The sequence below is a fragment of the Carica papaya genome, chromosome 9 (assembly GCF_054855325.1).
Source record: "Carica papaya isolate Zhongbai chromosome 9, ASM5485532v1, whole genome shotgun sequence".
Classification (NCBI taxonomy): Eukaryota; Viridiplantae; Streptophyta; class Magnoliopsida; order Brassicales; family Caricaceae; genus Carica; species Carica papaya.
Genome location: NC_142317.1, coordinates 899,731 through 914,790, shown reverse-complemented (window position 1 = coordinate 914,790; position 15,060 = coordinate 899,731). Strand labels below are relative to the sequence as shown.

The window sequence follows — 15,060 nt, the reverse complement described above, 5'->3', positions numbered from 1 at the left end:
TTGTTAAAAAAGATAGATATTATTATATACTTGCTACGAAAATATGTTATTTAAAAAATATATTTATTAAACTCTAAGAAAATATAATGTTTTATTTAATAAAAATTATTTTTTAAATTTATGTGTTTACGTATATTTTTATTTATTTAAATATATAAAATTTGTATATTTATAGTCTTATTGTTTTTATTTGCAAACTAGTTTTTATTATTTTACGAGAAAATATATATAAATTTAAAAAATAAAAATTTAAAACATTTTTAATTTATTAAACGGCTCTTAATATTTTTTATAAAACAATATGAGTGATGACTTTTATAACTCTAAATACAACAAACAGATACGTTTTAAATTTTATTAAATTTTTAAAAGTATATATATATTTATTATTATTATTATTATTAAAAAATGAAAAGAGGAGCCAGAATTGACAAAGACGAGCATAATTAAATTTGATTAAAATTTTAAATAAGTTGGACCATAAATTGTGAAAAAGGGAGATGTAAGGATACAATTATCGACGGCTAGGATCTTATGAATATTTTCGTAACGACCGCAGACAATAATAGCCCTGGAAACCCAATAATCATACGCGACAGTTTTCCTTTTCCGGTTTTCCCCAACAGAAACAACTCACTGTGTGGTGTTGACGGATTCCGGACCTGCCACCGGAATATGGAGCGATTCAGGACTCCACGGCGAGTCCAAATCGACGAAGCACAGGCGCTGAAGTACGATACCGCCGAACCGAACGATGGCGGACAGGAAGATCGAGAAGAGAACGGGATGCGACTGAGATCATCGGGGAGCAAGGTGACCGAAGATCAGGAGCCGTTCATGGGAGTCAAAGTCAGACGGAAAGCTTCTCGCCACCGTGACTATCGAGGGGACTATGTCGACGTGCCTTCGCGTCCCTACTTGATGAAGATTTTGGAAAAGCAAGGTTAATTTTAATCGAATATACTATATATTTTTCGCATTTTCTCGCTTTTGGTATCTTGATTCTGACTACTGGTTAGTCAAGCAGTTAAAATTGATTTCGATGGTTTTGTTTAGCATTTTATTGGAATTGACTTGCTTCCCCTTTCTCATTATGTGGTGATTTTTATGTATTGGGTTTGGTGTTAATTTTGAAATTAATTCCGTGTCAGGAGTGATTGAACTCTGTTAGTGACTTAAATTTTTATTGAGTTGAATGTTGATATGAAGAGTTTTTCTCTTTATAGTTATAGTTAACATAATAATCTTGGTGTAAGCTTGTATTTAATGCCATATAAGCAAATTAGATTAGCTTGATTCATTTCAAGAATCTTAGAGAACATTTAACAGTTTGATTCAATTTATTGAATCATTCATGGTTCCAAATGTTGAATCCTGGTAATGTTAGATGAATGTGGAGTTAATTTAAGAGAAAAAGCAGTTTTAATTGTTGTAATTTGAATGCTTCTCGAGTTATGAGGTGGAAGGTTCATCTTGTGTCTATTTGTTTGAGTACATTTGTTATCTAGTTTTAGTGCTAGGCCTGGTGTTTTGATCACTTGCCTAGTCCGGTTTACTAGAAGGATCCACTTGGTAGTTCTTGGCAATGTGTACTTATATAATGTCTCGTTGGCTAGAAGGATGTTATTGAAATGCCAGTCTTTGGTTGTATTTACATCTCAGTCAATTGCTTAAGGTTCAGTTTTCATTAGTGACTCTTTTGTTATTATATTTGATCTTTTATCTATGCAGGTGATAAGACAGTTCTTTTTGCTGATAAAGTTTTGAAGTTCACTGGTTCAGGGAAAATGAAACAGCGTATTCTTTTAATAACAGACTTTGCTATGTACATTGTTGACCCGGAGACTGATGCACTGAAACGCAGGATAGCGCTGGCAGCAGTAGAAAGGATGTGTTTAAGTGAATTAAGTGATAACTTTTTTGCAGTCATAATACCAACAGAGTATGATATACTGATGGCTAGTACTCGAAAAACTGAAATTGTCACTGTCTTGGTTGAAGCAACTAAGAGTGCAGCTGACTACGAACTTGAGGTGGATTTCTCTAATAGGTACTAAATTTATACTTGTTAATTGTTTATTGTGTTTATGTGTTCTGTACTTTTGCTTCTTGGCTTACAGTTGGCATTTTAATTTTCTGGGATTATTCTTTTCCAGTCTGATCAGTGAGATAGCACTGTTCATTTGATTTAAGCGGTTAATACTTGCTCCTGCCTATTGGAGTTCTCTTTTCCACTTTCCTCTTTCCTGATATTTAAACTGAAATTGGGTGGGAGCCATAGATGGAGAAAGGGAATGCCTTTTTGGCCTAAAGTTCTCTGATCTAACAACACTGTGTTGTATCGGGTTCACATGCGTTGTTGTCAGGAGGATACTTTCAATGTTCTCTGGTCTCACACCTGACAGACATTATGTTATACCTGGTTCAAACATGATTGTCAGAATAAACCTCGAGTTTGATATGTTTAGTTCATTGAATAATAATTATGACCTTAGTTTAACTGGTTTCTTACAAGTGTTATCACCATCGCATTCACACCTGTCAATAGCTTTCAGCTTTACTTGTTGAGTGTTTTTGTTATTTCTGATAGGCTGGCATATATCTTTTGCAGGTTTGAATATCATGCCACTGCTGAATTAGTGAAGGAAGTTGAATTTGAGGAAGTTGAAGGTGTGTGCTATTATTCCAAAAAGGTTTTGGCTCCAATGGTGTTCCCTCAATTGTTTCCACTTCTAATAGAGCCTGTTTGATGTGAATCTCAGGGGGCATTAAAACAAGAATTATGAGGAAGTAAATTGCAGTGTATACTTGTGGCACCAAGGGCTTTGCAGGTAGATCAGCATGCTTGTAAAGGTGAATGATTCTTTGCTTATTGCTTGCTGGATTCTGGTTTAGCTTTTGGCCGAACCTCATGCAAATCTGTAGTTATTGTTTCCTTCCATATGTTGTGTGTAATTTTTTTGTTCCAAAAGGAAAGAAACCATATCATTGTTCAAGTGTAAACCAATTTCATCTGGGATGTATGAAATTTGATTGCTTAGACTTTCAAATTGATATAGTAGTTTTTCTCCATGGTGGAAGATTTACTATGCACACCTCTCTTATCTTTTCAGTTTACCCGTTTGTATCCACATGCTACACTTTTGAGATAACAGATTCAAGCATTAAATCTGACTGCTATATTTCATCTATTACTTGTGAGAACTGTTTGAAAAGGGTGTAGATCGTACGCTTAAATTGGATTTGGTGTTACAGAAAGCTTATCTTGCAAAATCAATTATGAACTTGGATGTTTTAACCAATAAATTATGATTTTTGAAAAATGTTACTTTTCTAGAAAAGACTAACTTGCTAACATCTAACAACTGAAAGGACGGTGCCGCATAGCCTTGTACTTGTACACTATGTCTTGGAAATCATTAGAGATGAATCTAGGGATTTTATACCCAGTCATTTGGATGTCGTTTTGTTGGCTGAGATCAAAGAAACTCATAGTAGGATTGTTAAGAAAGAATTAGTGAAGACTTCAAACAAGGGTAGAACCTTTGCTGGAGTTGCATACCTGAGTACATTTATACATTAGTACGAGTTGAAGAGACTTACACTTAAAAAACTAGCTATTGAAGTAGTAGTGCCCAGATGCACATAACATAAGTTGAGATTTGAGGATTTAAACTCCTATAATCACACATCGAAATAACTTTTGATATGAGATTTAAGTTTCATATAATTTTGACAATCATGCAGACTGATTTTGTATTAGCACCTTTAACTAGTTCTTGATAAACACGGTCATTCCGAAGTCATCAACCTAGCCACATGATTGCAGCCACATGACTGCAATTTGAAAAAGATTGAATGATTCCTGCACCTAAGAAAAGCTAGAGAAGTCCAAAACCATATCCTCAGTCTTGTGCTTTGGAGGCAATCACATGAGATACGTCAACAAGATTTTGTTGCACCTGCAGTATAGGTGTTAAATCAGGTGGGCGAACCGTAAGTTATTTCCGGTAAACTTGGCCCTGCATGTTACCAGCTTGGGCGTGCTGGGATGAGGGTATCCGGGCCAACCAGGTGCCTAGTCTTAGTTCTGACCCGAATTCGTCTCCAGCCAATCAATAATTAAAAAATTAATTTTTATTAATGAAACAAAAATAGATAAAATCAATAAAATTATTAAAGCCATCAAATAATAAAGAAAATTTTAAAAATAAAAATATTAATAAAATTAATTAAAAATTCATGGCATACAGGCTGCCCAAGCCTGCATGTTAGGTCATGACATTAAAATTGGGATGATTTTGGGTAAGTCATAGATCACTTAATCGGATGCACATGGGCGGTAATTTCTTAGTACCTTTATGCATAATATTACTTCTCTTATATTTTAAAAAAAAAACCGATAGCTGCTGGGTAAAGCTGCTGGTTGGTGGGGGGAGTGTAGCTTTTAAGCTACTCTTGGAAGACAGCCTCTTTAGAAAGTTTTATCTTATCCCAACAAGAACACTTAGAGGTAGAATACATTCTTTCTTTGGGCTGAAAACAACACTGTCTACCATGAGATCATGGTCTATTTTAGGTCGATTAGCACCAAATCACGAAATCTATTTTTAATCAATTTAATATCACAATGTAGTGCCAAAAAATACTAAAAAAGAATGTAATTTAAATATTTTCATAACTTAAACAAAATTAAGAAACGAATTTATGACAAAAATTATAGTATAAGATTAAAATAATAATTAACTATTCCTATTTTTTTATTTTAGAAGCCAAGTTTCATACATCAGAAGCAAACATTTGGTATAAGGCAAGTAAAAAGGTTTGGTTTCGATGGTTTCGCTGTAATTATAAGATAATCATTTTATGTAAATAATAAAAATTTATAAAATAAATTACAGCAATGTAAAAACACCAAAAGAAAAAATTTCAACACTATAATTTATCCTAAATTATAAAGCAACCAACACTCTTAAATTTCACGTTCAAGTAATTATCCACTGATGATGAAAACAGTAGCTAAGGGCCCCAACTTGACCTTGAACTCAAGTGGGAGATCTAATTTTACAGCAAACTTTTCCCAGAAAATATTTGGTAGGTACCCAACTCATTATCCAAATCAACCTTTAGCCTCTCAAAAAAATTTTCACAAATCAAAATGATTGATAACTAGGAGGAGAGTATTGGGTTGGTTCAGTTAAATCAGTTACCAAACTGTAAAAACGGATGAGTTTTACTCATCCGAGTGCATTTCTTTTTTTCGTTTTAACCGACTAGTGTTCACCCAAAGACGAAATAGACTTATCGCATAGTAGAGGAGGATCTTATTTCTGTTGCTGCATGTGGTGTAGGAGTTGATATAGAAACTTCTGATTTAGTTTCAGGAGATGGTTGACTTCTTCTAATATCCTCCACCATTTTCACAACATCAAACATTTTAGGTCTTCTCTCTGGTATCTTCACCACACAACTCATTCCAATTTGTAACATCTCTACCATTTCTTCCTCTATGTTGGGATACCTCAAAAGTTCTACATCAAACACCTCTGCGGTCCACTCCTCCCTAACAACAGAATTCACCCACCTCACCAGGTGAACAACCTCATCGCTACCAGTGGCGTGTGTTGAGGTTTTCCCGGTGAGAAGCTCGAGCAGCAGGACTCCAAAACTATAGACATCAGATGCTTGGGTAGCTTTTCTGGTGTCTGTAACTTCTGGGGCTCGGTGTCCTGCCACCCGCATTAGGGGTGGGAGCATTGGACTCATCAATGTGGCCAAACCAGTGTCGCATACACAACCATATCCTTTAGAGTTGAGGAAAATGTTGGAAGCTTTTATGTTGCCATGGACAAATTTGCCACCATTTTGTGTGTGGATATGAACAATGCCTCTTGCTGCTCCAACAGCAATTCTTAGTCTTGTTTCCCAATCTAAAGGAATCCGGCCCTCTCCCCGTTTACCTGCACAATTGTAAATGCATATTCAGGTCTACTGATGTTTGCAGGCTGCAAATTACTGCTCTAAACTATCATAAATAATGTCTGAATAGTAGACTAGCAAACAAGTTAGTTTTCTTCGTGTGGATTTTTATGCTGGATTGCAACATCCAGGAATGAATATTATTAGATTTAACTGTTCATCATTTGTCTAAGATTCATAAAGAGTTGTATGGTAAATAACTGATCCATTAGACAATACACTTTCTTGCTCACCAGCTTGTTGGCTGAATGTATGGATTTAGCAAAAACCGTCAGTACCATATGCTGAAATTTGATTTACATAAATTAGACTATAACTCTAGACTTTTGGTGTTGATAAAATGTGAAATAATAGAGTTGAAACCAAATTTTTTTAAAGCTTACAAATAGCTGGATCCATTCTTTATACATTAACTTATAGGGCATTTTGAAAGGCAATGAGATTTCAGTATGAGCAAGGAAATAGGTTTGGAAAGAGAGCTGCACATACCATATAGCAACGCAGAAACACTGCCCTGCCGGTAGTAGTCATATACCATGAGCTTCTCATCCTTTGAATAGTAATATGCCCTTAGAGCAGCAACATTCTCATGCCTGATGCTACCGACAGTCTCCATCTGTTGCTCGAAGTCCCTTTTTGCCACACTTATTTCTTTCAATCTCTTGACAACCACTGTGCTTGCATCATCAAGAGCTGCCTTATATGTTGTTCCGAACATTCCCTTTCCGAGCACCTCTGCAGATGCTCTTAACAGGTCCTCCAAATCAAATGCAAGACTACATCCCTCAAAGAACACTAGCCTGTTCTTCTTATCTTGATTATCAGGAGACTTTGTCTTCAATGAAATCTCTTTCTTGTTCTGTGAATTCCCCAAAAACTCTCCTCTTTTCTGCTTAGAGTAACAAAGTATCATCAAAATAGCAATTACCACAAATGCCATCACACAACCTCCTAGAACAATCCCAAGTAGTGCAGGTTCACTAAGCTTTGAGGCTCTTTTCCTTGATGGTTGAGCAAATGGAGGCTGCATAGGAAGAGCTGGAGGGATGACAATTTCAGACCAAAGATTATTGCCAGCAAATGCTGAACCAGGAAATCTTTGCAGGGATTTAGGTATAGTGCCTGTGAGGTTATTGTTCGCTAAATTCAAGTGCTGCAAACTAGGCACATCGAGCAGAGTAATCTGGCCGGAAAGCGAGTTATTAGCAAGGTTCAAAGCCGTGAGTTGAGTCAAATTCGATATTGAAGAAGGGATACTTCCGTTGAATTCATTGTCAGAAAGATCAACAATTGTAAGATTTTTCCAAACTGAGAAATCAGAAGGCAAAGGGCCAGAAAATTTGTTGGATTGAAGATAAAGGGCGGTCAGCTCTTTGAGCTCAGCAAAATCAGCAGGCAATGAACCTGATATGCCATTAGAGTGAAGACTCAAAAGCTGGATTCCTGATAGGCGACCAAGAGTGTTCGGTAGGATTGGACCGCGGAGCTTCATTCCCGGCAAACGAAGAGATATAACCTGGGAACGGTCATTGTTGCAAGTGACTCCAGTCCAGGTTTGACATACAGAGGTGCTGCTGTTCCAGTTTAGAGAGTGAGAATGGTGAATATTGTGAAGGAAATCGAGTAAGGCTTGCTTATCTTCAACTGGGTCGCAACTAATGGGAGATAAAATTGCTCCCAAGGTGATGATTGCATAGAAAATGAAGAGGTTATTCATCTTCTCAGTCAACAAAAGAGATTTCATTCTTCAGAAGGTTGAAAGTCCCAGAAGCTCTGTGGAAATCTGGGTACCATCTACAGGAATTTTGTGAAGAAAAACCAATCATAATCAATCAACAGGAGCATGTAGTGCTGTCAAAAGCTACTTAGAAAGAGAGATATCTCTTAGTAATAATTATCAGCTATAAATCAAGCTTGGTCAAAAATGCCAGTTTTTAGCTGGGTTAGGTTTAGTCATTTTTTGACTTCTGTTCTTTCACCTACTCTGTTTGGCAGCAGAGAAAAACTTTTGTCCTAAATGCGGGGAGGAGGAAACAGAAAATCTAAATGAAGACTAAAAGGAAATTTCTTGTCTTAGTTTGACTTAACCCATCTTTCATCCTCCCCTAAAGAGATAACCCAGAGAATAAAAAAGGGGAAATTCTCCAAGTTCATTACTTTCCCTCTGTTATTTTCCTTCCTTTTCTCAGGAACCAAACAGAAACCCAAAGAGGAGAAGCAGAAACGTACTTACTTCCATATCAAGGTAAATGCTCTGGTTCTCTCGGCAACAGGCAAAAAGACACCGAGAAGAAAGGAGAAGAAGAGGACAGAGTCTCTCAACTCAAGCCTCTACGGTACCTCTTCTACCATGAAAACAATAAAAAGGTACTGATATGCAAATTAGGCTTCCTAAAATCCTTCAATCCTGACATGAACCGTCTGAAAAAAGAGAGATAAAAAAAAAAAAGGAAAAAGGCACCGGAGACGGTGATGATCAGAAAACTGGTAATGATGATTGATGATTGATGATTGATGATTAACAGATATGATAGGAGGAATATGAGCTGTTTTTGCTTGAGAAAGCAGCATCACATGCAAGAAACTTAATTGAGAGAAAGGTAACCCCATGAGAATTGAATATATTATAGCGCAGAAACAGGAAGATACATGTGGAGACAAAAGAGAGACAATGGAAAATAATGAATATAAAAATTATATGCATTGGCTGTTTGACATTGTAATACATACATACATACATACATATATATATATATATATATATATATATGGGTTTTTTAGTTATTTTTTTGAAATATAATAATGTGGGTTCTTGACATTAAGTTTCATGCATGCATATATATTAACTAAACATATATCGAGATTTAGGCTAACATAATTCTTTGTTTCTTTTCACAGTAACGAAGATCGGTGCAATTACAGGAGAAAGTAATTTCTTTGTTAACAGTTGACAAAAGGGACAATCCAACAAACATTATTTAGTAGCGTTTCTGTGTATGTACATATATATATATATATATGTATATAGATCCAAGTAGAAAAAGATCCATGGTTATACTGTTGTCTAGCTTTGATTATCTATTCATATATAAGATCAGATTCTTTATAAGGAAAAGAAAGAACATGTCTTCTTTGTCTTATTCATCGAAAATGAAATGCTCGAGGGAATTGTAGGCAACAGGTGACCAAACAGGGTCTTAGGGTACCACCTACCAACCCAATTGATATTTATAGAGCATTTTCATTAAAATAATTAATGAACTTGTCTCAAAAGGGATTTAATCTTGAATCGGATCTAAAATTTAATCTTTATTAATAATTATTCTTTAGGTTTAATGTTACGAATTTATCGTAACACGGGTATAATTTAATTGCAATCACTATTGAATTAGAAAGTTTCGAACTCGATAACTAAGATGATTAGGTAATGGTCAATGGTTAAGGGTGGTTAGTAGCGATTTTGGTTTCTTAATTCAATCCAAGTCGAGCTATTGAAGTATAAACGAACGAAGACACAACGACATACGGTTTTTAGTGAAAGTCAAACTCTACTTATAATAATTTACACATGAAATATATAAATAAAGATAATGTTTTTAAGTGATTGTATAAAGACACCATGTTGCATGATGTAAGGGGATCAGGCAGGTGAGTCGTCAATTAGAAAAAGAAGCCTCTAGCCATGTGACAAAGTTTGACTTTTGTTTAAATAATAAGCCTCCAATATTATCTTCGATTCGTTTCTGATTTTCAAAATGATAATGAAACGGTGTCGTTTTGGGGAAGCATCTCTTTTTGTGTAAATCCAAAGGGTGAGAATCGAAACCGGGTCTCTAATGTTTCTCTTGCTTACTTTTTGTCATTTAAACGAACGACGTCGTATTACTTTCGAATGTTTCCGACCCGCCGGTCGCAGTCCCTGTTTGTTTTCCCCATTCCATGCATACGGCGTCGTTTATTTAAAAAAAAAATGAATTTCAATCAAGCTCTGAAGTCCGCGATATATCGCCAAAAGAAAAAAAAAAAATTGTTTTAAAGAAAGAAAATATAAGTGGAAATTTTGATAACGAGAAAGAGAGGATAACTGAAAAGGAAAGAGGTGAGAATGAAAACCCTAACTCCAAAATATCGCGATAAATAAAGAACCTCTCACATCTGCAACTTCCGTTTATATCTCCATCGAGATTTTTCTCTGTAAGCTCCTCATCTCCCGCTATTTCTCTCCATTTTACTTATTTTTTGAACCATTTTTGTTTCTCTTTTTTTCCTTTATATTATATATTTTAAATATTTCTGTTCTTAGGATATTCGAAGCTCTTCTTGAATGTTTTCCGCTAAGCCAAGCTTTTAATCTAGTTCTTAGTTACTATAGTGACGCTTTCTGTTTTGTTTCCTGAGAAAACGAAGATGATTATAGGTGTAGAATGCAAAATTGGTTCTCCGGACTTGTTCGCTGGACATTCTTGTCGGAAAAATTTTACGAATGTCAAATTCTTGATTCGTGCTTTCTCAAAGCTAATTGATAATTTCGTTACTTGTTTCTGTACTGGTGATTTTTTTGTGAAAATTCGGTTAATAGATATCTCTATCTAATTTGATGCAATCGAGGTAGTAATGTTTCACGAGGTGGTTATCGAAAAACTTTATTAATACCAGCAAAAAGAATTTCGCCTGTATAATCTTCTGCATTTTCTTTCCTTTGTTTAACTTATGGCCTGTGATTGGGTAATTGATACTTTTCTTGGAATTATTCTGCTGGGAAAATGCTTGAGAACTCGTGATTCTTGAATTTCAACTGTCGTATACTTCTCTCAACGTCTTATTGCTGCTTCTTGTTTTCTGTAGGTTAACCTGAGCCCAGCAAGCATTTCCGTATAATCAGTAAGTTCAAGCTTATTCCCGTGCTTACAGCTGACTGAAAATGGAATGTGTGCTCGTAGTAAAATCTCATTCAACTTTGGTTAGAAAACATTTAATAATCTGTGATAACTAAGAAGAATGACTGTGCCTTTTTGTGAGTTACCTGGTTTGGTTTTTCTTCACAAAAAATGCCGCCTTCTCGGATTCTTTAATGAACTGAGGTATTATTGTTATTCACCTTCATTAGTGTTCAAAATGGAGCAATTTGCAATGCATTTCTGGTTGTCAATTTGTTTGATGCAGTATTATCAATGAAAAGAAAGAAAGAGAAATTAATAAAATGATAGTAAATTGATTGTTATGTTTAATCTTTTGATAGTGGTCCGAGAAAAAGATGTCTGCTGGGAATATGCTGAGAAACTAGATGGAAATAAGGTTAGATGCAAATTTTGCCTGAGAGTTTTGAATGGTGGCATTAGTAGGTTGAAGCATCATCTGTCTCGCCTTCCAAGTAAGGGTGTAAATCCATGTAGCAAAGTAAGAGATGATGTCACCGATAGGGTAAGGGCTATAATAGCGACCAAAGAGGATGTCAAAGAAACATCCAGTTCTAAAAAACAAAAGGTGGCAGAAATAAAACCTCCTGGAAATTTATCTGCAAGTAAATCTCTGATACCTTTAGAGGTAGCATCGCCGGTTTCTAAAGCTTTTCCTAGTATTTCTACAATGGCACTGTCCTCCTTAAGCAACCAAGAAAATGCAGAGAGAAGTATTGCTCTGTTCTTTTTTGAGAACAAGCTGGATTTTAGTCTTGCCCGTTCGTCATCTTACCAGGTGATGATTGATGCAGTTGCAAAGTGTGGTCCTGGTTTTGCAGCTCCTTCAGCTGAAACATTGAAGACTTCATGGTTGGAGCGGATCAAGTCTGAGGTAAGCCTACAATTGAAAGATGCTGAGAAAGAATGGGCTACCACAGGCTGTACAATAATTGCAGACACATGGACTGATAACAAATCTCGAGCTTTAATAAACTTTTTGGTTTCCTCACCCTCGAGAACGTTTTTCCACAAGTCTGTTGATGCCTCATCATACTTTAAGAATACAAAATGCCTCGCGGATCTATTCGATTCTGTGATTCAAGAATTTGGTCCGGATAATGTTGTACAAATCATTGTGGATCGTAGTTTTAATTATACTGGTATTACAAACCATATCTTGCAGAACTATGAAACCATTTTTGTATCTCCTTGTGCTTCTCAATGTCTGAATGAGATTTTGGAAGAATTCTCCAAGGTAGATTGGGTGAACAGATGTTTCTTACAAGCACAGACCATATCCAAATTTATATACAATAATGCATTGATGCTTGATCTAATGAAGAAGTTCACCGGAGGGCAGGAACTCATTAGAACTGGTATCACAAAGTCTGTTTCCAACTTTCTAACGTTGCAATCAATCTTGAAGCATAGGACAAGGTTAAAACACATGTTCAATAGCCCTGAATATGCTACAAATTCATCATATGCAAGTAAACCACAGAGCATATCTTGCATCACTATTGTTGAAGACAATGATTTCTGGAGGGCAGTTGAAGAGTGTGTGGCCATATCTGAGCCTTTTCTGAAAGTATTGCGGGAAGTATCTGGGGGGAAACCTGCTGTGGGCTCTATATATGAGTTAATGACCAAGGCCAAGGAGTCCATAAGGACATACTATATAATGGATGAAAACAAGTGTAGCACATTTTTAGACACTGTTAAAAGGAAGTCAGAGGACCAACTTGAATCTCCTCTACATGCAGCAGCGGCTTTTTTGAACCCTAATATCCAATATAATCCAGAAATAAAACTTCCTTCGCGTATAAAGGAAGATTTTTTCAAGGTTTTGGAGAAATTACTCCCAACACCTGAGTTAAGGCGTGATATCACCAATCAAATTTTCACTTTCACAAGAGCAAAGGGAATGTTCGGTTGTAATCTAGCAATGGAAGCACGGGATACAGTGCCACCAGGTATTTATACTGCTAAGTATTATATTTAATGTTTATCTGTTGGAAGCAAATTTGCATATTAGATAAAGAGACAATCATCTCTCAGTTTCTGACATATCACATTGTTAGCCTGTGGATATATCTAGTGCATCCAGAAAAAGCTTTTACTTTTTTGAGATCTATTTTTGGATCCTTAAAACTTGGGGTATATCCATCAATTTTGGAGGAGTTAGGAAGATCTCTCAATCATCCTAAATTGGGTTAACCATGAAAATTTGTATTCTAAAAGCAAGCAACATTAAATTTTCCCTTATTATATGTTTGAATCAGAATGTCATATGTTTTTCGTTAATCAAGTTTTGAGATCTTTATTAAATGTCCTTTATTATTCTTTTCCTTGAAGATGGTAGGTTAGCATCTTAATTATTCTCTGGAGTCTTCAGACACACTTCTTTTTTGTTGGAGTAACTCCTCCTTGGAGCTCAGCTACCCATTCACACCCCATCCCCAAATACACACATGCCACTAGTAATTTTCATGCATCTTTACCCGAGAATGCTGCTCCTGGTTTGTTTTGGGCTGCCACTTGATAAAAATTAACTTTAGTGAGCTACTGAACAATCCTGCTCTTTTCAATGTTTCGTTTTCTGCGTAATGTATGGTTCTTTTCACTAATTGCAGTGACAGTTCTAGAATCCTAGGCAATATTTGGAACAAATGCAAAAAATATATTGAATTTATTTGCGAATTCACGTTATTTCAGCTAAGAGAGAATGTAAATTCTGTAAAAGAATAAATTCATATGGAATTTGGAGTATATTGTTGCTAATTCTATGTGAAATTCTATATGAGGTCAATTTTATCATTTTCAAATATGTTTAGTTTTTGAATGCACTCAGATGTTTTCTAATAGCTACTCAGGTTCATGTATTAGAAAGTATTACAAGTCTGTTGTCTGTGCACTTTGTGGAGTTTCCTGACTAAATGCTGTTACAATCTAGGGCTCTGGTGGGAGCAATTTGGTGACTCTGCACCGGTATTGCAACGTGTTGCAATTAGAATATTGAGTCAAGTGTGCAGCGGTTTTACTTTTGAGAGGCACTGGAACACTTTTCAACAAATTCACTCTGAAAAACGCAACAAGATCGATAAGGAAATACTGAATGACCTTGTATATATCAATTACAACCTTAGGTTAGCGAGACAAATGAAAACAAAACCTATAGAAGCCGACCCCATTCAACTTGACGAGATTGATATGACTTCGGAGTGGGTAGAGGAGAGCGAAAACCCTGGCCCGACTCAATGGCTTGATCGGTTTGGCTCTGCATTGGATGGAAGTGACTTGAATACAAGACAGTTCAATGCTGCCATATTTGGTGCAACTGACCATATCTTTGGCTTGTGATTTTGCAGGTACCATCAACTGATTTCTTTTTTGGTAATCAGTATATACATACATGATTTGTTTCTCCATGTGTAGTTCTCTTTGTTGATCTTAGTAATGTGAAAGTAGGTTTGCAGCAATGTTGTAAAGTAGTTTCAGGAAAATAGTGTCAAGCATAGTTGTACAAAAATGATGTAAACTAGTGTAGTACAAGTGATGTATCTAGAGAATGAAGTTTGATTTTAGATAAAAATTTCTTCTTTTTCTTCTGATACAATCTGTTTAAATGTTTGCATTTCTGGGAATTATGAAGAACCAGGAGACGAAAATTCGGAAAAATATTATTCTGGATTATCGTGTAATCGTATATCAAAGAATTTGATTTCAGTTCAATGATTAAAATTAAATTTGCAGTTCGATCAGAACTTAATATTTTTTTTAATTAAAAAAAAATTAAATTAAAATTTAATTATCATGAAATATAAAAATTAAAATTTAGTTATATTTAGTTATTTTTAATAATTTTTAATTTTTTGTTTTATAAAATTATTTTAGTTTATGATTTTTTTATGTAATTATAAACTTTTAATTAAAAACTATATAATTTTTTTCTATTTTATTTATATAGACATAAAAAATTATAACTAAATAAAAATAATTATTTTATATTTCTTAAACCAAGTGTAAAATATTTATATAATATTTTAATTTTTTTAGTTTCTAACCATAATTCATGTTACCCATAAACATTAATAATTTTTAATCAGATTTAAAAGAGAAATTTTTTTTTTTGGTATTTATAAAAATGTAAAAATATTAAGTTTTAAAAATAATTATATCGATT

At 35.0% G+C, this 15,060-nt stretch overlaps 3 protein-coding genes across 5 annotated transcripts; 2 read left to right on the top strand and 1 right to left on the bottom strand.

The window, feature by feature from the left end:
• Positions 1-563: 563 nt before the first annotated feature.
• On the top strand, positions 564-9,022 carry LOC110823109 (myosin heavy chain-like protein). Of its 2 annotated transcripts, XR_002541345.2 has the most exons (5): positions 564-943; positions 1,732-2,050; positions 2,612-2,670; positions 2,763-2,853; positions 8,878-9,022. XR_002541345.2 is itself a non-coding variant. In XM_022053414.2 (4 exons), exons 1-4 carry the CDS (start codon positions 676-678, stop codon positions 2,792-2,794), a joined length of 678 nt encoding a protein of 225 aa, XP_021909106.1. In that variant the 5' UTR covers positions 564-675; the 3' UTR covers positions 2,795-3,093. The 2 variants fall into 2 exon arrangements, 1 of the variants encoding a protein (XP_021909106.1); XM_022053414.2 differs by lacking the exon at positions 8,878-9,022 and having other exon boundaries at positions 2,763-3,093.
• LOC110823238 (putative inactive receptor kinase At4g23740) lies at positions 5,294-8,585 on the bottom strand. The gene is made up of 3 exons (XM_088211055.1): positions 8,213-8,585; positions 6,469-7,773; positions 5,294-5,960 (listed from the first exon to the last, which is right to left on the bottom strand). The coding sequence occupies exons 2-3, from the start codon at positions 7,721-7,723 to the stop codon at positions 5,302-5,304; spliced, it is 1,914 nt and encodes a 637-aa protein (XP_088067181.1). The 5' UTR covers positions 7,724-7,773; positions 8,213-8,585; the 3' UTR covers positions 5,294-5,301.
• Positions 9,023-10,040: 1,018 nt separating the features above from the next.
• On the top strand, positions 10,041-14,485 carry LOC110823107 (hAT transposon superfamily). 2 transcript variants are annotated; one of them, XM_022053412.2, is made up of 4 exons: positions 10,041-10,173; positions 10,825-10,860; positions 11,219-12,850; positions 13,831-14,485. In XM_022053412.2, coding segments are annotated over exons 2-4 (2,040 nt in total). In that variant the 5' UTR covers positions 10,041-10,173; positions 10,825-10,859; the 3' UTR covers positions 14,238-14,485. The 2 variants fall into 2 exon arrangements, with proteins under 2 accessions (XP_021909104.2, XP_088067758.1); XM_088211632.1 differs by lacking the exon at positions 10,041-10,173 and having other exon boundaries at positions 10,182-10,860.
• The last annotated feature ends 575 nt before the right edge of the window (positions 14,486-15,060 follow it).